A 25,884-nucleotide genomic window follows, 5' to 3' on the forward strand; every position below is an offset into this window, starting at 1 on the left:
AAACAGAAATTAAACAAAGATACAAGAGATTTAAATGAGACCCTAGAACAACTGTGCTTGATAGACGCATATGGAACACTCCATTCCAAAGATAAAGAATATACATTCTTCTCATCACCTCATGGAACATTCTCCAAAATTGATCATATCCTGGGACACAAAACAAATATCAACAGAATCAAAAGAACTGAAATTTTACCTTGTATCTTCTCAGACCATAAGGCACTAAAGGTGGAACTCAATTCTAACAAAAACGCTCGACTCCACACAAAGACATGGAAATTAAACAATCTTCTGTTGAATAACAGATGGGTGCAGGAAGAAATAAAACAGGAAATCATCAACTTCCTTGAGGATAACAACAATGAAGACACAAGCTACCAAAACTTGTATTGCAAAAGCAGTTTTGAGAGGAAAATTTATCGCTTTAGATGCCTACATTTGAAAAACAGAAAGAGAGCACATCAGCAATCTCACAAGCCATCTTATGGAGTTGGAAAAAGAAGAACAATCTAAGCCTAAACTCAGTAGAAGAAAAGAAATATCCAAAATCAAATCAGAGATCAATGAAATTGAAAACAGAAGAATCATTCAGAAAATTAATGAATCAAGGAGTTGGTTTTTTGGAAAAATAAATAAAATAGATAAACCATTGGCCAGACTAATGAGAAATAGAAAAGTAAAATCTCTAGTAACCTCAATCAGAAATGATAAAAGGGAAATAACAACTGATCCCACAGAGATGCAAGAGATCATCTCTGAATACTACCAGAAACTCTATGCCCAGAAATTTGACAATGTGAAGGAAATGGAATAATATTTGGAATCACACCCTCTCCCTAGACTTAGCCAGGAAGAAATAGAGCTCCTGAACAGAACAATTTCAAGCACTAAGATTAAAGAAACAATAAAAAATCTTCCAACTAAAAAATGCCCTGCTCCAGATGGCTTCACACCAGAATTCTATGAAACCTTCAAGGAAGAGCTTATTCCTGTACTGCAGAAATTATTCCAAAAAATTGAGGAAGAAGGAATCTTCCCCAACACATTCTATGAAGCAAACATCACCCTGATACCAACACCAGGAAAAGACCCAAACAAAAAGGAGAATTTCAGACCAATCTCACTCATGAACATAGATGCAAAAATTCTCAACAAAATCCTAGCCAATAGATTACAGCTTATCATCAAAAAAGTCATTCATCATGATCAAGTGGGCTTCATCACTTGAGGATGCAAGGTTTAACATATGCAAGTCCATAAACGTTATCCACCATATTAACAGAGGCAAAAATAAAGATCACATGATCCTCTCAATAGATGCAGAAAAAGCATTTGATAAAATCCAGTATCCTTTTCTAATTAGAACACTGAAGAGTATAGGCATAGGTGGCACATTTCTAAAACTGATTGAAGCTATCTGACAAACCCACAGCTAATATTTTACTGAATGGAGTAAAACTGAAAGCTTTTCTTCTTAGAACTGGAACCAGACAAGGTTGTCCTCTTTCCCGTTTACTATTCAACATAATGCTGGAAGTTCTAGCCAATACAATTAGGCAAGACAAGGAAATAAAGGGAATCCAAATGGGAGCAGAGGAGCTCAAACTCTCCCTCTTTGCCGATGACATGATCTTATACTTAGAGGATCCCAAAGACTCAACCACAAGACTCCTAGAAGTCATCAAAAAATACAGTAATGTTTCAGGATATAAAATCAATGTCCACAAGTCAGTAGCCTTTGTATACGCCAATAACAGTCAAGATGAGAAGCTAATTAAGGACACAACTCCCTTCACCATAGTTTCAAAGAAAATGAAATACCTAGGAATATACCTAACGAAGAAGGTGAAGGACCTCTATAAAGAAAATTATGAAATCCTCAGAAAGGAAATAGCAGAGGACATTAACAAATGGAAGAACATACCATGCTCATGGATGGGAAGAATCAACATTGTTAAAATGTCTATACTTCCCAAAGCAATCTACCTATTCAATGCCATTCCTATCAAAATGCCAACATCGTACTTTCAAGATTTGGAAAAAATGATTCTGTGTTTTGTATGGAACCAGAAAGAACCCCGTATAGCTTAAGCAGTTCTTAGTAATAAAAATAAAGCTGGGGGCATCAGCATACCAGATTTTAGTCTGTACTACAAAGCCATAGTGGTCAAGACAGCATGGTACTGGCACAAAAACAGAGACATAGACACTTGGAATCGAATTGAAAACCAAGAAATGAAACTTAACATCTTACAACCACCTAATCTTCGATAAACCAAACAAGAACATACCTTGGGGGAAAGACTCCCTATTCAATAATTGGTGTTGGGAGAACTGGATGTCTACATGTAAAAGACTGAAATTGGACCCACAGCTTTCTCCACTCACAAAAATTGATTCAAGATGGATAAAGGACTTAAATTTAAGGCATGAAAAAGTAAAAATCCTCGGGCGGTGCCTGTGGCTCAAGGAGTAGGGCGCCGGTCCCATATGCCGGAGGTGGCAGGTTCAAACCTAGCCCTGGCCAAAAAAAAGAAAAAATAAAAATCCTCAAAGAAAGCATAGGAGACCTTTTATTTTTGTTTTATAACTTTGATGTATCTCACGATCACTAGTTAGTTCTCACCCATGTTGACTGTCCATAGATTTTTGAAAGTGGTAACAGGTACATAAGTAACCCAAGTATAGAGCTTGTTTGGCGAATCTTCATCCTCATTACATTTTCTGGATTGTACACAGATATGGTATAGGACATTCCTTATTCCTTTGGCCCACACAGCTTCATTGAGCCTGGTTATCAGTGCGTACATCTGGAGTCCGCATCTCCTTCAGAGCAAATTTCCGGATCTCTTTGAATGCCTGAGGGGCATGCTTCTTGAAGCCCACTCCATGGATGCACTTGTGAATGTTGATGGTATATTTTCGGGTCACCACCTTGTTCATGGAGAATGGCCTTTCTTCTTCTTGCCACCCTTCTTGGCGGGAGCCATTCTGCCAGGCCCAAGTTGTAAAGGAAGAATGCCAGGGATTGTGAGATGAGGAAGGTGGTGGTTGCAAGTGGGGAGACCCTTTAAGTTGTCTCCTGTTTCCATTGGACATGTTCTTATCATTCTTGGAGAACATTCTCGTACAAGATGTTGTAAGCTAATTAAGAATTTACCCATATTTTATTCTTTATAATTTACTTTTACATTTAGTTTTGTTTAAAATTAAAAAATTCTTATCTTTTATTTTACATTTAGATCTCTGATCCATTGGTAATTTATTTTTACATAAAGCATGTGGAATATATGTAATTTTTTCGTTTTCTTTTTTTAATTATTTTTTATTAAATCATAACTTTGTACATTGATGCATTTATGGGGTTCAGAGTACTGCTTTGATATACAATGTGAAAGGTTTACATTGAACTAAGTAACACATCCATCACAATCATACTCATTCCTTAATAGTTTTGAAATGTACCATTGCATCATGTAAATTACGTGAGGTCCCCCCAAATATCCTCCCTTGTCCCATATCCCCCTCCTGTCTCCTCTCTCTCCTCTTCCCTTCTATTTTCTGGACTATAGTTAGGTTTTGCCATACATATGAGTATGTAGGTGGTTATATATTGATTTCATAGTAGTAGTAGTATTGAATACATTGGATACTTTTTTCCCCATTCTTGAGATACTTTACTAAGAAGAATATGTTCCAGCTCCATCCAGGTAAACATAAAAGATATGAAGTCTCCATCCTTTTTTATGGCTGCATAGTTTTCCATGGTGTACATATACCACAACTTGTTAATTCATTCATGGGTTGATGGGTACTTGGGCTGTTTCTATGCCTTGGCTATTAGGAATTGGGCTGCAATAAACATTCTGGCGCAGATGTCTTTGTTGTAAAATAATTTTTGATCATCTGGGTATCTATCTAGTAGAGGAATTGGAGGATCGAATGGTAGGTCTACTTTTAGTTCCTTGAGTGTTCTCCAAACTTCTTTCCAACAAGGTCATATTAGCTTGCATTCTCACCAGAAGTGTAGAAGTGTACCCTTCTCTCCGCATCCACACCAACATCTGTAGTTTTGGGATTTTGTGATGTGGGGTAATCTTACTGGAGTTAGATGATATCTCAGAGTGGTTTTGATTTGCATTTCTCTGATGATTAAGGATGATGATCATTTTTTCATGTGTTTGTAGGCCATGTGCCTGTCTTCATCAGAGAAGTTTCTGTTCAAGTTTCTTGCCCACATAGAAATGGGGTTATTTATTCTTTTCTTATTGATTAGTTTGAGCTCTCTGTGGATTCTAGTTATCAGACCTGTGTCAGAAGCATAACCTGCAAAAATCTTCTCCCATTCTGAAGGTAGTCTGTTTGCTTTCCTTACTGTGCTCTTAGCTGTGCAAAAGCTTTTTAGTTTGATCAGATCCCAGTAATGTATTTTTGGTGTTGCTTCAATTGCCTGGGGAGGGGGGGGTCCTCCTCATAAAATATTTTCCCAGGCCAATTCAGGTGTTTTCCCTGCACTCTCTTTTAGTAATTTTATAGTTTCATGTCTTAAGTTTAAATCTTTTATCCAATGAGAATCAATTTTTGTTAATGGTGAAAGGTGGGGGTCCAGTTTCAATCTTCTATAGTTCATCAGCCAGTTCACCCAGCACCATTTGTTAGCTAGGGAGTCTTTCCCCCACTGAATATTTTTGATAGGCTTGTCAAAGATCAAATGATGATAAGCAGCTGGGTTCATCTCTTGGTTCTCTATTCTGTTCCATAAACCATACTGTTGTGATCACTATCGATTTATAGTATAGCTTGAAGTCTGGTAATGTGATACTTCCTGATTTGTTCTTATTTCTGAGCAATGTATTTGCTATTTGAGGTTTTTTTATGATTCCATATAAAACTAAGTACTATTTTTTCAAGTTCATTAAAGTATGACAATGGTGCTTTAATAGGGATTGCATTAAATGTGTAGATTGCTTTGGGTAGAATGGACATTTTAACAATGTTTATTCTTCCCAACCATGAGCATAGTATGTTTTTCCATTTGTTAACATCTTCAGCTATTTCTTTTCTCAGAGTTTCATAGTTCTCTTTATAGAGATCTTTCACGTCCTTTTTAAGGTAAATTCCCAGATATTTCATCTTCTTTGGCACTATTGTAAAGGGAATAGAGTCTTTGATTGTTTTTTCAGCTTGACTATTGTTGGCATATATAAAAGGTACTGAGTTGTAAGTATTGATTTTGTATCCTGACACGCTGCTGTATTCATTGATCACTTCTAAGAGTTTTGAAGTTTAGTCCCTGGGATTTTCTAGTATAGGATTTTATCATTTGTGAAGAGTGAGAGTTTGATCTCCTCGGACCCTATTTGGGTACCCTTGATTGCCTTCTTTTGCCTGGTTGTGATGGCTAAGACTTCCATTACTATATTGAATAGCAGCGGAGACTGTGGGCATCCTTGCCTCGTTCCTGATCTGAGTAGAAATGTTTTCAATTTTACACCATTCAATATGATATTGGCTGTGAGTTTGCTGTAGATGGCCTCTATCAGTTTAAGAAATGTCCCTTCTATGCCCGTTTTCTTAAGAATTTTGATCATGAATGGATGCTGGATATTATCAAAGGCTTTTTCTGCATCAATTGAGAGAATCATATGGTCTTTGTTTTTTATTTTATTGATGTATTATATTTATAGATTTGTGTATGTTGAACCAACCCTGTAACCCTGGAATAAAACCAACTTGATCATGGTGTATAATTTTTTTGATGTGTTGTTGAATTCTGTTTGCTAAGATATTACTGAATATTTTTGCATTGTTATTCATTAATGATTTTGGTCTATAATTTTTTTTGTTGGATCCTTTCCTGATTTGGGTATCAGGGTGATATTTGCTTCATAGAATGTGTTGGGAAGTATTCCTCTTTTTCTATGCTTAGGAAAATGTTGTATAATATAGGTACTAGTTCCTCTTGAAAGGTTTGATAGAATTTGGATGTGAAGCCATCTGATCCTGGACTTTTCTTTTTTGGGAGATTTTGTATTGTTGATGCTATTTCAGTGGTTGATATATGTCTGTTCAAGATTTCTAATTCTTCCTGGTTGAGTCTAGGAAGGTGGCGTGCTTCCAGGTATTGGTCCATTTCCTTCAGATTTTCATATTTCTGGGGATAGAGATTTTTGTAGTAATCATTGAGGATTTTTTTTTTAATTTCTGAGGTGTCTGTTATTTCTCCTTTATCATTTCTGATAGATGATATTAGAGATTTTACTTTTCTTTTTCTGGTTAGGTTGGCCAAAGGTTTATCAATTTTGTTAATCTTTTCAAAAAAACCCCAACTTTTTATTTCATTGATCTTCTGAATGATTCTTTTGTTTTCAATTACATTTAATTCTGCCCTCCTTTTGGTTATTTATTTTCTTCTGGTGGGTTTGGGGTTGGAATGTTCTTCGTTTTCCAGTTGCTTGAGATGATCCATTAAATTGTTGGCTTCCTCTCCTTTTGTTTTCTTGATGAAGGCTTCCAATGCTATAAATTTCCCTCTTAAGACTGCCTTTGCAGCTTTTGTTGCTGCTAGCGCTTGCGCAAACATGGTGAATGTTCCTAAAACCCACCAGAATTTCTGTAAGAAGTGTGGCAAGCACCAACCCCACAAAGTGACACAGTATAAAAAGGAAAAGGACTCTCTCTATGCCCAGGGAAAGCGGCATTATGACAGGAAGCAGAGTGGCTATGGTGGGCAGACTAAGCCAATTTTCTGGAAAAAGGCTAAAACTACAAAGAAGATTGTGCTGAGCTTGAGTGTGTGGAGCCCAACTGCAGATCTAAGAGAATGCTAGCTATTAAGAGATGCAAGCATCTTGAACTGGGAAGAGATAAGAAGAGAAAGGGTCAAGTGATACAGTTCTAGTCATTTTTGTTTTATCATGAACACAATAAAATCTTGAGATTATGTTCATGTAAAAAAAAAAAAAAATGACTGCCTTTGCAGTATCCCACAGGTTTGGATAATTTGTGTTTGTTACCATTTTGTTCCAAAAATTTGGTGATTTCCTTCTTAATCTCGTCTTTGACCCAGCTATCATTCAGCCTGAGATTATTTAGCTTCCATGACTTTGAGTATGAAGATTCCCATTGTACCTTTATTCCTTGGTGGTCCGAGAAGATACAAGGAATAATTTCTACACTTTTAAATTTGCTGAGGTTAGACTTATGTCCTAGGAGAGCATCTATTTTTGAGGATGACCCATGGGCTGATGAGAAAACTGTATATACAGCTTCACTGGGGTGAAATGTTCTATAAGAGGTCTGTCAAGTCTGTTTGTTCTAGGGTCAGGTTTAAGTCTAATATTTCTTTGTTTAGTTTCTTCTTGGAGGATTTATCCAAAACTGTCAAAGGGGTATTAAAATCTCCAACCATTATAGTACAGGAAGATATCAAGTTGTTCATATACATTAGGGTCTGCTTTATGAATTGAGGAGCATTCTGGTAGGGTGCATAAATGTTAATTATCGAAATTGCTTCCTGTTGGGTGTTTTCCTTGACAAATATGTAGTGACCTTCCTTATCTTTCTTTATCTTTGTTGGTTTAAAGCCAATTGTATCTGCTACTAAAATTGCAACCCCTGCTTTTTTCTGGTTTCCATTTGCCTGTATTATACAAGTCCATCCCTTTACCATGAGTCTATTTTTATCTTTTAAGACTAGGTCAGATTCTTGTATACAGCAGATATCTGGTCTTGAGTTTATGTATCCAGTCAGCCAGCCTGTGCCTCTTTAGAGGACAATTTAAACCATTCACATCAATTGAGAGAATTGATAAGCCTGGTTGTGTTTTGGGTGTCATGATTTTTGGATGTCCAGTGGACATTTTTAATCCTTTTACCACTGTGGAAGTTGGGTTTTGTTCAAAAATTTCTAGGTGAGTTTACTTTGGAGGTAGAGCATTGCACTAGTCATTGTGGAGACTGGGTCTGAGAATATCCTGGAGAGCTGGTTTAGTTATGACAAATTTATTCAACAAGTCTATGTCATTAAAGTATTTGATTTCTCCATCACAAATGAAACTCAGTTTAGCTGCATAGAGGATTCTGGGCTGGAATTTGTTTTGTTTTAGGAGACTGAAGGTTGATGACCGTCTTCTTCTGGCTTGAAACATTTTGGCTGAGAGATATGCAGTTATTCTGATATTTCTCCCTTGGTAGGTGATGCTTTTCTTACATATGGCTGCTTGCAGAATTTTCTTCTTTGTCTTAACTTTGGCAAAGTTATTCACAATGTGTCTGAGAGATGCTTTATTTGGATTGAGTCTTGTTGGGGTTCTGTAACTGTCTGCTATCTGAAGTTCTGTATCTCTTGCAATGCTTGGGAAATTTTCCTCCAAAATCTCTTGGAGTAGAGCATCTGTACCTTTAGGACCATCCTCTTTTCCTTCGGGAATTCCTATAAGACGAATGTTTGATCTTTTGAAGTGTTCCCACAACTCTCTCAGGGAATGATCAGTGTTTGCTATCCATTTGTCTGCCTCTTTGGGTGTTTGGGAACATTGAAAAGCTTTGTATTCAGTTTCAGAGATCCTTTCTTCTGCCTGTTCAACTCTATTACTAAGGGATTCTACTGTATTTTGGAACTCCTCGACTAACTTTTTTGTTTCTTTGAACTCTGCTATCTCTTTTCTCATTATCTCCATATCTTTGATGACTTGGGCTTTGAATTTATTAATTTTTTGAGACAACTTTAGAACTACTCTTTGGAATTCAGTTTCTATCTTTTCTTCCATTCTATTTATCTTATTTGCAATCCATATTTTGAATTCAGTTTCTGACATTGCTGCCATTTGTCTATGCATAGCATCTTTAGTTGTATCTCCTTTGTCATTTCTTAGGGGAGTTGATCTACTCTGTTTATTCATGTTGCCAGAGTTCTTCTGTTGGGTCCATACCATGTTTATTTTCCACTGTTTGATTATTAGAATTGGTAGGGTGAGATTGAATTGGTGTTCCCAGGTAGTAGAGATAGACCCTTACCAAAGCTCTAAGCTTTGTAATTGTAGCTTATCTCCTACAACCTTACAAAGGTCCCCTTCAGAGTTTTAGCCAGAGACTCTGAGGACCTACTTAGTGAGATAGCACAAGCTAGCTCTGTTTTGGTATCAGCCAAACTCTACCCTATCCTAAGACACCATAGTATTAGATTTAAATCTCGACTGTGAAGAGATACAAACAGCTGTGGTGCCCAGCCCCCACCCTTCAGTTCTTTTCCACTGCAGAACTTCACGGTCAACCTCAGAATGTCCCTGAGTGGACAGCCCCAGAAATGGGTTCCAACCAAATTGTCCCATCTGTACAAACCCTGCCCAAGAGAGAGGGAGTCAAGGGTCTCCAACAGCACAATTGGAGCCAGGGATCCACACTCCCACCCACCACACTTAGTCTGCACTATTATCCACTTCTCTGCTCACAGGCCCAGTTGGAGCCAGGGGTAATGCCCCGCCTCCGGTCTCAGCCCACACACAGCTAGCCTCTGCTTACCAGACCAGTTGGAGTCAGGGGACCAGTCTCAGTCCATGGCCTGGCAAGCCTCTGTTCACAGGCTCTGTTAAAGTCAGGGCACTGGGCCCTGTCCTCCAGTCTCAGTCCACACATAGCTAGCCTTTGCTTCCCAGACCAGGTGGAGACAGGGGACCATGCCCCCACTTGCCAGTCTCAGTCTACTGCCTGGCAAGCCTCTGTTTGCAGGCTCTGTTAGAGTCAGAGCATCAAACTCTGCCTGCAGGTCTTGGTCCTCACCTGGTAAGCCTCTGCTCATCAGCCTCACTGGAGGCAGTGGAGCATGCCCTAGCTTTTAGGTCTTGGTTCACACCCAGTAAGCCACTGCTCTAGGGTTCTGTTGGAATCAGGAAACCACACCCTTGCTCTCAGGTCGCAGTCCATGCCTATTAAGCCTCTGCTCGCAGGCCCAGCAGGGGCTGGGGACCAGTCTGTCTGCCGAACTCAGTCCACATGGGGCAACCACTCTCCTGCCGTGGGTGCCGTCAGAACCAGGGGTTCTGCACCCTGTCCTGCCAGACACAGCCCGAACCAAGGGTCAACACTGCCACTGCCCGGGCATAGTCATAACCAGGGGATTGCTGCTCCTCCTACCGAGTGTCCCTTTCTTCCTACATCCTCTTTCTTATCCATTAGTCACAGATTCCATCCTACCAGTCCACACTATGCCCAGATCTCTCAGGACAAGACCAAACACTCTATGTTCTGCAGGGGGCAGAACTTGAGACCGCCATGTGAGGGGGAAAGGGTGGACTGGGAGTTTGGACTTGCGGGGGGAAATATCTGTTCAATTTTATGCCTGGCAGGGTGGTATCTAGGTTCATAAGTGGGAGAAAGAGACCTGGAGTTTAGCAGCTTTCTCCTATGAGGTAAAATGAGAGGTCTTTTGTTCCCTGCTTATTTGCAGATAGCCTGCAGCAGGCCTCCTGCTTGGGGGAGGGGTCTCCTGTCCTGTAGTCAATAGGCTTTGTACCTGTAATTTGTTTTCTTGAATACTCTTCCTTGGAGTTACAGCTTGCCGAACTTCTTTCTTGGCTCAGCTCCCCGTCTTTGGCTTCATAGCGTCCAATTCCATCCAGTTTTTCTTCCTCTGCTCAGGATCCTCTGCTGAGGATTGCTACCAGACGGCCATCTTCCCAGAATTCCCCGTCTTTTTCCTTATAGCTAATAAGTTGTTCCAGCATCACTACTATAAGCTCTGTGTTTGCCTCAGTTATTTGAAATTCTACCTTTTCTGTAGATTGAATTTCCATATGGACTTAAAGTCTGTTCCACTAGCCTGTTTATCTAATTCATGTGTGCGTACCACACAATTTTAAATATAGAGATGTTACAGTGTTTTAAAATATCTGCTTGAACCAGTCCTCCCCTGTAGCTTTTTTTCTTAGTGTTCCTGGCTATTTGTAGAGAGTAGTTATTTTGAATCACAAAATCTATCAAATAGAGGGAAAAGTTGAAATTTTTTTTTTTTTGGAGATAGAGTCTCAAGCTGTTGCTCTGGATAGAGTGCTGTGGCGTCACGACTCACAGCAACCTCAAACTCTTGGGCTTAAGTGATTCTCTTGCCTCAGCCTCCCAAGTAGCTGCGACTAAAGGCTCCTGCCACAATGTCTGGCCATTTTTTTTTTTTTTTGTTGTTGTTGTTGCAGCTGTCATTATTGTTTTAGCTGGCCCTGGCTGGGTTTGAACCTGCTAGCCTGAGTGTGTGTGGCCAGCACCCTACTCACTGAGCTACGGGCACTGCCAAATTTATCTTTTGAAATTCAACTTGTTACCAGCTAGTCTTGCCATAAGAAGCTCACTGCTACTTTATTTCTTTGATAGAAATACATACCAACACTATTTACTACAAAAGTAAAAATATAAAACATAAAAATGTTTTATAGTTACTATGAATTATAAATATTTTTATATGAAATTTTATTTTCCCATTTTCCATGGGTTATTCAGAATACAAAATAGTCTAAAGGTATTTTTATTAATCATTTCTACTCAAAAAACATAAAAGGAAAGAAAATATAAATCACACATCTATACATAATCTGATTTTTCATATAAGCATATAAAATAAATGCCAGTATAATTTTAAAGCTTTATTTGTGCTTACTGCAAAATAATAAAAGTATAAGCACAGAGAATTAGAACTTTATAAATAGCTATAATAATGATGATGAAGAAGATGTTAACATTTATAGGTTTTAAATGATGTTAACATTTATAGGTTTTCATTTTTTTTAGACAGAATCTTACTTTCTCACCGTGGGTAGAGTGTTGTGACATTGTAGCTCACAGCAACCTCAAATTCTTGGGCTCAACTGAGTCTCTTGTCTTAGCCTCCCAAGTAGCTGGGACTACAGGTGCCTGCCACAATGCCCGGCTATTTTTAGAGAAGCGTTCTTGCTCTTGCTCAGGCTGGTCTCGTGAACTCAGGTAATCCATCCGCTTGACTCTCAGAGTGGTAGGATTACAGGCGTGAGCCACTGTGCCTGGCCAACATTTATAGGTTTTGATAAGAATTATTTTATACTGTTAAAACTTTGCCACTTGTATGTTTCTTTCTTTTACTGGCAGCTTGTCTTTGCTTTATAGCTACAATATATGTTCAAATGTTTCTGAGGGTAATAATGCCATTCTAAAAAAGTTTTCTTCTCTTCTTTGTATTATTTCTGTTTCTAAGCTGTTTTTTTTGCTGGATAGTCCAGAAAACCTGCTGGTACATTGTTCCACATAATAAAAGGATGAATTTAGGGCTAGGCAGGGTAGTTTGGAGTTTTCTGCCTTTATCCATGATAGAACAGTGAGAGTCCCACATACATCAGATAAGTTGTTAGTAGTTACGTATGTGTTACAGGTTCACTTCACTCATACTATTTTAGGGGATCTAGTCCCCAAATTATTTTGTAGAAAGGAAAATTATTTTTTATACATTATAGAATTTTATTCCTGGTTTTTTTTTTTTTTTTTTTTGAGACAGAAGTTGTCTGTCAAGTTGTCTCCCTGGATAGAGTGCGGTAGCATCACCGCTCACAGCAACCTCCAACTCCTGGGCTCAAGCGATTCACTTGCCTTCACCTCCCAAGTAGCTGGGATTACAGGCGTCCACCACAAGGCCTGGCTATTTTTTGTTGCTGCCATTGTTGTTGTTTGGCAGGCCTGGGCTGGATTCGAACCCTGCTGCTCAGGTGTATTTGGCTGGCGCTTTAGCCACTTAAGCCACAGGCGCTGAGTCTATTCCTGTTTTGAATTACTGTTAAGGGTAGAGTTATTTATAGGGGCTCTACCTAACAAACGCAAGCATTGTAACCTAATTGTACTTTCACATTAATCTGAAATTAAAAAAAAAATAGAGTGTTTACAATATAGTGGTGTCTGTCTTGTCAAAAAGAACAAGTGAGTAAAATATATCTGACTTCAAAAAGATGAAGAACTGAAAACCTCCCTTTTCAAAATGAAACTGTATTTTATAAATCTGATAAATAATTTTTATTTATTGAGGTTTTATATGGTAAAAAATTGTTTTATTATTATTGTTGAAATAAAATTCAAATTCAAAGAAGTTTTTCCAGACTTGTATGTAAGTTGAGGAGTACCAGTAACTCGAACCTTGTTTTTAAGTTGTTTTTTTCTTAGCAGTTTTTGGCCAGGGCCGGGTTTGAACCTGTGACCTCTGGTATATGGGGATGGTGCCCTTCTCCTTTGAGCCACAGGAGCCGCCCTGTTTTTAAGTTGTTAAGAGTATCTGACTTCTTTAAGAAGTTGATTTATTTCTGTTCTGAGCAAGCTGTTCAATAAAAGTCTCTAGGACTTTGGAAATTTGCTTTCTTTACCTCAGTTCATATTGACCATGAATAGACTGTACTGTTCTGTGTTCTCTGGAAGGAGATGATGTGTTAGTATGCCTGAGCGATTTGTGTAGTTTAGTTTTATACTATCTAATTGCTATAGTTCTGTTTTATAGTATCTATTTTTCATTCTGTATATGTACTTATTTATTTATTTGTTGCCTTGAAGGAAAACCTAAATGTCAAACTGGTGGAAAATCTAAAAGGACCGTTCAAGGCACTCATAAAACTACTAAACAGGTATAGCATATACAACTTTTTACTTATTTACTTTTAATTTTAGTTCGTGAACATATTATGAAATTATGAAATATAATTTTTCAGGATTTTATTATTGTATGTTTTATATGAATGTAAAAATTTAATAAATGTATATGTAGTAATCACTGTGTGCCTAGCTTGTACTAAATACAAATATTAACTTCTTTAGTACTCATAATTAACCTTTGATATAGCCATTATTATTATTATCACTTATAAAAATGAAGCTTTATTATAAAAAGAAACTGAGGCAGAGAGAAGTTACATAACCTACTAGTGACACAACCAGGATTTGAACCCAGACTGTCAGTTTCCACAGTTTATGCTCTTAAACTCTCTGCTACACATTTTTGTGAATTGCTTTAAGATTTTCTTTCTTGGTGTAATGATGCATTTAGTTGGTAAGATACTAAAGCTGTATTGACTCTAAAAAGATTTTAAATCGACTCTCCTAAATTTTGGAGAACACAAGCCTACTTTATTTTAGTTTTATTTTTTTTTTTGCAGTTTTTGGCCAGGGCTGGGTTTGAACCCGTCACCTACGGTATATGGGGCTAGCGCCTTACTCCTTTGAGCCACAGGCACTGTCCACTTGATTTTGTTTTTTAATTTGTATTTTAAGCACTTTTGCAGAGGCAGAATCTCATTGTGTTGCCCAGGCTGGTTTCAAAGTCCTAGCCTCAAGTGAGCCTCCCAGCTTGGCCTCCCAAAGTGCTGAGATTATAGTCATGTGCCATGGTGTCCGGCCTACCTTATTTTTTGAGAGTATTTTGCATATAGTTAGCTTTTTAATCAATAGCTATTTTCTCTGAAATTTTAATGTTATTTTAGTTTGATATTGTTAAATATACTAGTATGTATTATATATAAATCAAAATCTTCATGTGAGGAAAACGTGGACTTCTAATGAAGATACCATTGTGAGTTCAAAGAATCTTGCCTTCCTAAACACAGAGGCATAAATAATGAAATATTTTTTAAAAACCAAAAAATATAAAGGGTATTTTCAAAAATACAATAAACATCTCTGTGCATCAGAAAGAAAGCAAACATGTATATTGACAGGTAGGTGGAATTAGAGACACAATCTTAATGGACAGAAACATCTAGAAAATCAGTTCATATGGGATAAGGGAGCTTAAATGTGCTGTTTGCAATGAGGAAAGAGACCCAAGCTTATGGTGGGAAACCTTTGGGTCCTGCAGGGCTCTGTGCTAGGAGACGATAAAAACTACACCCTGCATGAGATTTTGGCCCACAATAGCTAACATCTGCAAGACAGCCAGGAGTGGCCCTTTGGTACAAGATTAGATCTGCCATTTCCTTCCTCCTTCCCTTTCCCCAGCCCTTCTCCACCCTCCCCAACCCCTCCCCTCTCTCTCCCTGCTCCTTCCTCTTTCTCTCCACCCCTTTCCTTTCATCCCCTTTCTCTTCCTCTCTTTCCCTTTCTTTCTCTCTCTCTTCCATCCTCTCCCCTCCTCTCTCTTTCCTTTCCCTTCTTTCCTTTTTTTTTGCTTTTATTATTACCAGTAGAACCTCTGTAAGTTGAATACCCAAGGAACTATAATAAACTAGTCAGCATAAGGAGCTTCCATTGTGTATATACAGTGCACATCTGGTCTATGAAAATCAGGTCAACTTAAGGAGGTGGTCAATGTAGGAAGGTGGTCAGATAAGGAGGTTCTTCTGTTCTTTTTTCTTTTTTTTTTTTGAGACAGAGCCTCAAGCTATTGCCCTGGGTAGAGTGCTATCGCATCACCGCTCACAGCAACCTCCAAGTCCTGGGCTTAAGTGATTCTCTTGCCTCAGCCTCCCAAGTAGCTGGGACCACAGGCACCCACCACAACACCCGGCTATTTTTTGGTTGCAGCTGTCGTTGTTTGGCAGGCCCGGGCTGGATTCGAACCCACCAGCTCAGGTATATGTGGCTGGCACCTTAGCTGTTTGAGCCACAGGCACCGAGCCAAGTTCTTCTGTATTTTTAATTGGCACACAATAATTGTATATATTTATGGGGCATAGCATGCTGTTTTGATGTTTATGCACAGTGTGTACTGATTTTGGGCAATTAACATATCCATTACATCAAATATTTATTCCTTCTTTGTGTTGGGAACATTCAAAATCTGGTCTTCTAGCTATTTGGAAATATATAGTAAGTTGTTAATTATAGTTATCCAACAGTGCTATGGAACGCTAGAACTTGTTATTCTTGTCTAGCTGTAATTTTGTTTATCTGTTAACAGTCACCAACAGTTAGGGACTGACCCCACTGAGATTTTTATTTTTTTCCCCCACGAGACTCACTATGTTGTCCTGGGTAGAGTGCTGTGGCATCACAGCTCACAGCAACCTCAAACTCTTGGGCTTAAGTGATTCTCTTGCCTCAGCCTCCCAAATAGCTGGAACTACAGGCGCTGCCACAACGCCTGGCTATTTTTTTGTTGCAGTTGTCATTGTTGTTTAGCTGGCCCCAAGCAGGGTTTGAACCCACCGGGCTCAGTGCTTGTGGCTAGCGCTGTAACCACTGTGCTACTGGCACTGAGCCAGATTTTCGTATTATGTGTTGGTTTATGTGGGGAGTGGTGGTTTCACCATTTATGACTTTTATTATCAGACTCTCACCTACCTGTCTATGACAATTTTTGCATGTCAGTACTCTTAGGTCAGCAGTTCTTGACATTTAGCAACAGAAATGAGTTGTGGTTCCTTTTCCAGGAAAAGCCAGTACTCTATGACTTTCTAAGTATTTTTCATGGTGAAGTTAGGGAGCAGTGAAGTTACGTTTGGTGAAGATCAAGGTATATATAATACAGAATGTCTGATAATTCTGTAAATCCATTCATGGCAAGTGATGAGTTTTTTTTCTCATGATACAGACATACATGGCAGAGAGGCAACATAATTTGTCAGTAGCTGAGATAGACGAACTGATAGTGTCAGAATTTGAAGGAAATGATGATGACATTTTCACTAGTTCAGATAGCGAGCAAAAGGAATTCATAGAGGTGAAATGTGAAATATTCATTCTGAGGAAGAAAGTGAAGAGGAAGAAGAAGATGATGATGGACTAGAACAGTGGTTCTCAACCTTCCCGATGCCTCAACCCTTTAATACAGTTCCTGTGGGTTGCAACCCACAGGTTGAGAACCCCTGGACTAGAAGAAATGCCAAATACAGAGCCCTAGAGAAGGAGACTTGCCCAGTTGTAAGAAAAGAGCAGCCTGTGGCTCAGAGAACAGCACCATCAAGAAAGAACTCACAGCCAATGAAGGATCAGGGGAGATGACAGTCGGCTGAAGTGAGGACTCAACCAGGGGTATGATCAGGGATAGAACCCAAAACTCCACTGGATACTTTGCAATTGTTTATTGATAATGAAACTGTGGATATAATTACCAAGTTTAGAGTTGGTCAAAAAGTTATGTAAGGACATATTCATCCAGAATTCTGGTGATTTTGTAAAAGAAGAAATATTAGGACTAATTGGAATTCCTCTAAATTGTGGTGTACACTGACAATAAAGACAATATCTGAGATCTTTTTCAGTGAGGAAGATTTTCCAGTTTACCATGCTATGTTTTCAGAACATAGACTGTGACTGCTACTGAAATGTCTGTGTTTTGACGATGCTGTGACACGTGAAGCTTGCAGACAGCATGATGAGTTTGCTTCAGTTTGAGAGCTTGGGAATATGGCTATAAATAAATTCTCATTTTACTGTAATGCTCACGAGTCTGTCACTGTCAGTGAGGTGTTGGTGTCTTTCCATAGGCGTTGTCCATTCAGACTTTACATACCAGCTAAACCTGGGAAGTGTGGAGTTGCAGTAAATCTTTTTTGTGATTCTTTCTACAAACTACTGTTTTAGAGATGGTGCTATATGCAGAGAAATCAAAGAACCCTCCAAGAAATTAGAATAGTTGCTCTGAGATTGTAAAAAGAATGGTTGAGAGCTATTATTTGGATATGTCTGGAAGAAATATTGCCATGGACATGAAGTTTATTTCCATCATGCTAGCTTTAGACTAGCTACAAAGGAATATGACCACAATTGGTACTGTTTGCAGTGATAAAAGGGGTTTGCTTCAAGAACTAAGGCCAGCATCAGTGAAAAATTCTTCATGTGATACAGTAAGATTTGCCTTCCCTCCCTATGTGACATTAGCAAATTATGTTCCAAAGACAGGAAAGGTAGTTATAGTACTTTCCAGACAGCATGAAGATACTGTGATAGATAACAAGCCTGATGTAATCCACTTTTATGATGCTACTAATGCAAATGTGTAAAATGTGTGAGAATGTTTTCCTGTCTCTGAGTAACTCGGGGTTGGCCGTTGGTGATTTTCTTCAGTGTCACTGACATTGCAGCATACAGTTCATATGTGAAGTTGCTGCTAATTGCAACTTCATTCACAGAAACAGTTGGGAAGAAAATACTTCCTGAAAGATTTGGCATGACAGCTCTGTGAAGAAAACAGAAGGTGCACCCAAAATGCCCTTCGTCTCTACAAAAACTATATATACAGTGGCAATGAGTTTTTGCAAACACAAGTGCAGCCAAGGACAGGGCACAGTGACAGGAGAATGGTTCAGACCAAACTGAAAGGAAGCATTATGAGATAAGCAGTGGACAGCTTACCAAGAAAAGGTCGCTGCTACCTTTGTACCTGTGGGAGAGAAATATATGTGTGAAGGCATGTGGTGAATGCAGCAAATACAGCAAATACAGCTGTTGTAGCTACGCATTTAAAAGATTAAAAGAGCATGCAGAGAATGTAATCCAAGTATTTTTAGTCCCTTGCACACTGATAGGTAACATCTATAGTTTTTTTCCCAAAATCATGGTACTGTTTATTCTGGGGTCAGTGACTGACACCTGTTGGTGTTCATTGTGTACTGAGTTGACATTGGCATGTGACTGCTCCTCCCTCTTGCCCTTTCCCGTCTCTGCAGCCACTATTCTACTCTCTACTTGTCGAGATCAGCTGTTTTAGCTTCCATATGTGAATGAAACATGCAGTATTTTCTGTGCTTGGTTTAACTTCTCTTAGCTTAATGCTTTGAAGGCTTATCCATTCTGTTGCAAATGACAGAATTTCATTCTTTTTATGGCTGAATAGTATTCTGTAGAGTACACATATGAGTCTATATACTACATATTTTTTATCCATTTTCTGTTGATGACCACTTACATAGAATCCATATCCTGGCTATTTTTTAGTGCCTAAAAAACATGTAAGGGTGGATATCTGTTCAGCATGCTGATTTCCTTTCCTTTGGATAAATACCCAGTAGTGGGATTGTGTGTAGTTTTTTTTAGTTTTTTTGAGGAACCTCCATATTATTTTTCATGATGGCTGTTCCCCTTTGTTTATATCCTCTGTAGCATTTGTTATTGCCTATCTTTTGGATAAAAGCCATTTTAACTGGAGTGAGAGGATACCTCATTGTAGTTTTGATTTGCATTTTCTTGATGATTAGTGCTGTTCAGTATTTTTTCATATACTTTTTGGCCATTTGTATGTCTTCTTTTGAGAGATACCTATTCAGTTCATTTGCCCATTTATTTATATTTATTTATTTATTTATTTATTTATTTAAGACAGAGTCTTAAGCTGTCGCCCTGGGTAGAGTGCCGTGGTATCACAGCTCCCAGCAACCTCAAACTCTTGGGGTTAAGCGATTCTCTTGCCTCAGCCTCCCAAGTAGCTGGGACTATAGGTGCCCACCACAGCACCTGGCTATTTTTTTTTTTATTGTTGTTGCAGTTGTCATTGTTGTTTTAGCTGGCCTGGGCTGGGTTCGAACCTGCCTATGTGGCTGGTGTCCTACCCACTGAGCTACGGGTGCCACCCCATTTGCCCATTTTAAAATCAGGCTATTTGTTTTTTTGCTGTTGAGTCTCTTGTATATTCTGGCCATTAATTCCTTGTTGCATGAATAGTTGGCAGGTATTTTCTCCCATTTTGCTTCTTGTCTCTTCACTTTGTTGGTTATTTCCTTTGTTGTGTGTTTTGAGGTCTTATCCATAAAACTTTTGCTCAGACCAATTCCTGAAGTGTTTCCCTTATGTTTTCTTCTAATAGTTTTCTATTTTCAGGTCCAATATTTAATACTTTATTATAGTTTGAGTTGATTTTTGTATATGGTGAGCATAGGGAACCAGTTTTATGGTTTTGCATGTGAATATCTAGTTTTTCCACCACCATTGATGAGACTGTTCTTAATCTTGTGGATGTTCTTGGCGCCTTTGTAAGAAATCAATGGGCTATAAATACATTAATTTATTTCCAGGTCGTCAGTTCTGTTCCATTGGTCTTTGTGTCTGGCTTATTTTTTTTTTTTTCCAGTATCATGCTTTTTTGGTTACTGTATATACTTTGCAGTATATTTTGAAGTCATATAAGGTGATGCCTTCAGCTTTGTTCTTTTTGCTCAGTATTGTTTTTGCTATTCAGTTTTATTGTTTATGTATGCGTGTGGTTCCATAGGAATTTTAGGATTGTTTTAAAAATTCCTGTGAAGAATGTCATTGGTATTTTGATAGGGATTGCATTGACTCTGTAGATCACATTTGGTAGTAGGAGCATTTTTGTAATACAGGGTGACCATAAAATTCATGTGCAATTTAAATACTTGCAACTATAAATTCTTCCAGTCCAATGAGCAAGGGATGTCTTACCATTTGTTTGTGTCTCCAATTTCTTTTATCAGCATTTTGTAGTTTTCTTTGTAGAGGTCTTTTACCTTCTTGATTAAATTCATTCCTAGGTATTTTATTTATTTGGTAGCTAACATAAATGGGATTGTTTTCTTGATTTCCTTTTCAGCTAGTTTCTTATTACATATGGAAGCGCCACTGGTTTTTGTCTGTTAATTTTGTATCCTGCAACTTTACTGAATTTGTTTATTAGTTCTAAGAGTTTTTGATAGAGATTTTTGCACTATCTATGTATAAGATCATGTCATCTGTGAAAGGGGATGATTTGATTTCTTCCTTTCTAATGCAGATGACTTTGTTTATTTATTTATTTTAATCTGATTGCTCTGGGTAGAACTTCCAATACTATGCCGAGAAAGAGTGGTGAGGGTGGGCATCTTTATCTTGTTCCGGTTCTCAGAGGAAAAGTGTTCAGCTTTTTCTTGTTCAACATGATGTTAGCTGTGGGTTTCTCATATGTGGCCTTTATTGTTTTGAGGTACATTCCTCTGTACCTAATTTGTTTAGAATTTTATCATGAAAGGATATTGAATTTCATCAAATGCTTTTCCTTTGTCTATTGACATGATTATGTGGTTTTTGTCCTTCTTTCTGCTTATGTGATATAACATATTTATTGATTTGTGTATATTAAGACATCTTTGTATCCCTGGAATGAGTAGATAATGTTTTTATTATTTATTTATTTATAAGAGGAAGGGCTTTATTTACCAGCTGTGAGCTTATGGCATAGAAGAATTTCAAATGGCTGTGCTCCCCGACTGGCTTGGTCTTTCCCTTTTTATCGACAGTCTAAAAGTTCCACCCCACAGGTACCCTTCTCATTGGTCAGTTTGAATCAAGTGGGAGATGCTATTCTAGCTCCTATAGAACTACAGGATTTCATAGAACTTGGAAATTTACAAGTTCCAGGAAGTTAAGTTTATAAATTCCCAAGAGCTGAGTCACTATGGAGAGGACCCTGCAGGTGTATCCTTGTGGTCTCCTTGAGAAGACCTGTTCTCCTAGACCTCAACCTTCTCGGGTATCCTCTCTTGTTCCTACCTTTTGAGACCCCAATATATTTTAATTTGGGGGTCTCAATATCAGCTTGTTTCTGCAGGTGCCAATATTAATTACTTTTTAGCACTGAGGTTTTAGTGACTGTGGGCTAATATACATACAAGTTTTTATTTTTTCCTTGTGACATTTCCCCCCCTTTTTCCCAAAGTCCAAAGTTCAATTAACACAAGTCCTCCAAGGACTTTCCTCAGGCTTCAGTCATGTGTTGACCAGCCAGCTCTCAGTATGTGGCGGAGCAGGGCATGTTGACTGTCTTAAAAGTTACCTTTACTTTCCAAGGGGCAGTGAAGCCTTATTCAGCCAGCTGTGATGACTCCAGAGGAGGATTCCTTTCACCTTTGCTGCTGTGCATGTGGTCAGGATGATGGTGTAAAGTCCTTTCTACCTTGGTTTCAGGAGGACCAGGTTCTGATTCTGGACCTAGACTTGGTCCCCTAGATCCTGGAAGTTCTCAAAGGGCATTGCTCCATACGACTGGATTACTGGGGGTACCGTCTGTCCTTGGCGGGTGTTGAGCTGGCTGCAGGTGACACACTGTAGACTGACAGTTTGGCCAGCGCTGTCAGATGGGGGATGTAGAGGTACTGGCCCAGCAACTTCATCAAATACTCCTGTCATCATTGTGGCTTCTAGAACTTGTGGGACTGCTACTCATCCATCTGGCATCTTTATCCATTATCCCTCTATTTCCTGGCTCCTCTCCACTGCCAACTGTTCCTTCTCTTCTGGGGAGTAGATAGGTGAGAACTCCAGAACCCACAGGATGAGGGAAGCCACTTGCAACACCTGGTACGATTTGGATGTGGCCCTTTTTGCCTCACTACCAACCATAGTGTTCTCTTTAGTGATGGTGGAAGCATCTCCTTGATGTCCAGGACAGTGCATCACTGCCACCTTCCAAGGTTTCTATACTGCCTCTAGCAACTGAAGTATCTTCTGCTGATACTTAATGTCCTTTCTCCAGAATTTAATAGTCCCTTTTCCTTGAACAATGCCCCGCGTACTTGGAGAGTCAGAAAAGCATTCACATTTTTCCCTTGACTTAGTTCTAAGGCTCAAGTCAAGGCAATTAACTCAGCCTTCTGAGCCAATGTTCCTTGGAGTAGGGGCTTAGCCTCTACAGTCTCTGTTAAGGTAACCACTGCATACCCAGCCTGCCACTCACCTTGTGCCACCATGTCACTGCTTCAGTCTACATACAAGTCCCAGTTTGCAACTGTCCAAGGCTGGTCACGCAAGTCAGGTCTGATAGAATACACATTATCTATAACTTCCATACAGTCATGCTCAGTCTCTCTTCCAGTGACTGGAAGGAGTGTGGCTTGGTTCAGGGTGTTCTTGCATTAGAGAGCCAAAAATGTCCCTTAGTGTCCATTAAAGTGACCACAGAGTGGGGTACTTTCACTCTGAGATCCTGCCCTAGAGTCAGCTTATCGGCTTCTTGCACAAGGAGAGCAGTAGCTGCTGGAGCCCGTAAACAGGGTGGCCATCCTTTTGCCATGCCATCCAACTGCTTAGAGAGGTAGGCTACAGGCCTTGGCCAGGACCCAACCAGCTGGGTTAACACACCTACAGACATCTTTCCTCTCTCTGAGATAATACAGAGTGAAGGGCTTGGCTAAGTCTGGTAGCCCCAATACAGGTGCATTTATTAGCCTATTCTTTAGCTGGGAGAAGGCATGTTCCTTTTCTCCTCCCCATTCTAAGGGCTCTCCTTCTTCTCCTTTAGTTGCCTCATACAAGGGCTTAGCAAAGACGGCAAAGTTGGGGATCCAAAGATGACAAAAGCCAACACACCTAAGAATTCCCGAACCTGCTTTTGGCTCGTACGGAAGGGGAGGCAATTAATGACCTGTCTCCATTTCACACCTAGATACCTCTACCCTTGCTAGATAGTAAATCCTAGAAAACGTACTTGCTGCTGGCAAATCTGGGCCTTTTGTTTGGACACTTTATAGTCACATACCTCTAGATGTCATAAAAGACAGTCCATGCCTCGGGCACAGCCCTGCTGGGTAGGGTGCCCTAAAAGGAGGCCATCGCATATTGGAGCAGCACACAATCTAATTCCTCAGCTGGGAATTTCTAGAAGTCACGAGCCAGAGCTTCTCCAAAAATCATGGGTGTTGTGTACCCTTGTGGCAGCTTGGTCCATGTGTACTGGATCACAGTTTCCGTGTCTGGTCTCTCCCACTGGAAAGCAAACAGCCTCTGGCTTCCTGGAGCCAGTCTTATACTGAAAAAGGCATCTTTAAAGTCCAGGCAAGAGAGCCACTTGGCTTCTGCTGGTAGCAAACTCAGCAGAGTGTACGGATTAGGCACAGTAGGATACAGTGTTACAGTTACACCATTTACTGGGAAATTCTCATTTTAGGTTTTAATTTTTCCTGAGGTATCTATATAGATACAGTAGATAACATTTAATACTGCACAGATTTTTCCAGTCCAGCCAACAGGCGACCTTTGTTGAGTCTTAAGCTTCAGAGTAAATATAACTACTGTATATAATTCTATACTCTTTAGCCTGCCTCTTAGTCCCATTTAACAGATCAATTTAGTAAAACAGTTATGTCTCATTTTTTGAGTTGATAGTACAGACAAGGCTGGGATTTAATGCAGGTGGGCCACAGCCTCTTTTCTCTTGGAATCATTTTTCTCTCTCCAATTTCTCTCTTTACGAAAAACAAAGTATAGCAGAACTAACTTAGTTGCCAAAGTAAACTGTACCTTCAGTCTACTGGGTCTGATTATTTGCATAAAGTGCAGTAAGAATAATTAATTATTAGCCACCTAGGCTCTTCTTTCCTTTAAAATTGGCTTTGTTGGAACCTTTTATAAGGAATCTCAGGCTGGACTTTCTTGAAGACCTTTTATGAGCCCAGGTTTCATCTGTGCCATTAGATACCTGTATGCATTGGGTAAATCCCTCTTCTCTTGAGGTCCCCAAGCACATTTTGATACCCAGACCCGTCAGCAAGCGACCTTCATTACTTACCATAGATCAGGAAATGTTACTGATGGGTATCTGGCCAGTTTTCCAAAGGGCTTTCTTTATTGGCCTTATAAAGTCAACCTGAATTCCTTAACTCAGTCTGGACACCTCTGGAAATGCTATTCCAGCCAAAGCCTTCGTAAAGCAAGCAGTGCCTTCATCATGTCCTATAGAACAAAACAGATTCTTATTGAACTTATGCAAATAACTGTATTATCAAAAATTAAGAATACTTACAAATGGCTTTCAAATTCTAGTGAAATCAAGGAGAGAGAAAAAAATACATGTTTCAAATTCTCATAAGTACATACATTGCTTGAAAAGCTATAAATAGCTCAAAAGACAGAAAACGGTTTTCTTGACTTCTAGAAAACAGAACACAGACAGAATCAACAATATTTTGAACAAAAAGTCATAACAAACTAGCCCAGTTCCATGTATCTGATTTCTGTTCTGTTTGAAGTTAGGTTAGCAATACTCATAGACATGTTAACTTTCCAATGAAAGTTCTAAAAATCTGCTTTCAGTCCAAAGGTATTCAATTTCTAAAGATATCAGGAGTTTGAATTCAAGACAATTTGTCAGCCTCTCTTAATATTTCTTTTTCTTTTTAGGATAAACTTTGGACTCAGCCAGTTACATAAAAAACACTTTCTTTTTTTAGATGAATTAAAATTATTACTGACAATATGTTAGGACAGCCCCATACTTTGTACATTAGGACAGACAAATGCTTTATAATATTGGAACATATATATTCATAACACATACAAAATTACCATTTCATATTTGACAATATTTCCTATACATTTTTAAGAAATCAAATCCATTTAATTTGTTGTCCTATGACTTTCAGTGGTCTTAGTATTTCAAGAAGACCAAATTTAGAGTTGTGGTTTTTTTTGTTGGCCTGGGCCGAGTTCAAACCCGCCAGCTTCAGTGCATGTGGCCGACGCTGCAACTACTGCGCTATTGGTGCCAAGTCTCAAATTTAGAGTTTTGATTTTGGAATGTTTGTCAAATATCAAAGGCCTAAAACATTGGTTCAAATAAGATTACAAGCTAAAAGATTTTAAAGGAAATACATAGTCAACTGGATCACATGTAAATTCTTTCACAAATTCTCTTTTATGAGCTTCATTTAACCTGCATAATCTACACACATTCTAAACTTTCTTTAACTTTTGCCCTGTCTTTTACTTTCTTACACAACCATCCTGTTTCAGGACAAAATTTATCACACAAGATTCTTTCTTTACACAATGCCATTCTCCTTTCTGTCTAATTTCCCTTACTTTCAAAAACTCACTTCCCACAAAACAGGATCCCAGTTTACTATGAAGTCATCCATTCACTAGGCCAAACTGATAATTAGAAGGTTTAAAAGGCAAGAATTTTATTCTTTGACAAAGAGTCAGTTTCCCCAATAATTTAAACAACCAAATTATTACATTTTACAA

At 38.8% G+C, this 25,884-nt stretch overlaps 1 protein-coding gene and 1 pseudogene across 1 annotated transcript in view; both read left to right on the forward strand.

Moving 5' to 3' along the window:
• The window catches only part of SCAPER (S-phase cyclin A associated protein in the ER), a 580,407-nt gene that overhangs the window by 64,189 nt on the left and 490,334 nt on the right, over positions 1 to 25,884 (forward strand). The window contains exon 4 of the mRNA XM_053594624.1: positions 13,555 to 13,625. Within this exon, the coding sequence (XP_053450599.1) occupies positions 13,555 to 13,625 (71 nt within the window). The remainder of the gene's footprint in view (positions 1 to 13,554; positions 13,626 to 25,884) is intronic.
• LOC128588037 (60S ribosomal protein L36a-like) lies at positions 6,585 to 6,904 on the forward strand (annotated as a pseudogene).

This window comes from Nycticebus coucang, chromosome 6 (assembly GCF_027406575.1).
Source record: "Nycticebus coucang isolate mNycCou1 chromosome 6, mNycCou1.pri, whole genome shotgun sequence".
NCBI classification, from domain to species: domain Eukaryota; kingdom Metazoa; phylum Chordata; class Mammalia; order Primates; family Lorisidae; genus Nycticebus; species Nycticebus coucang.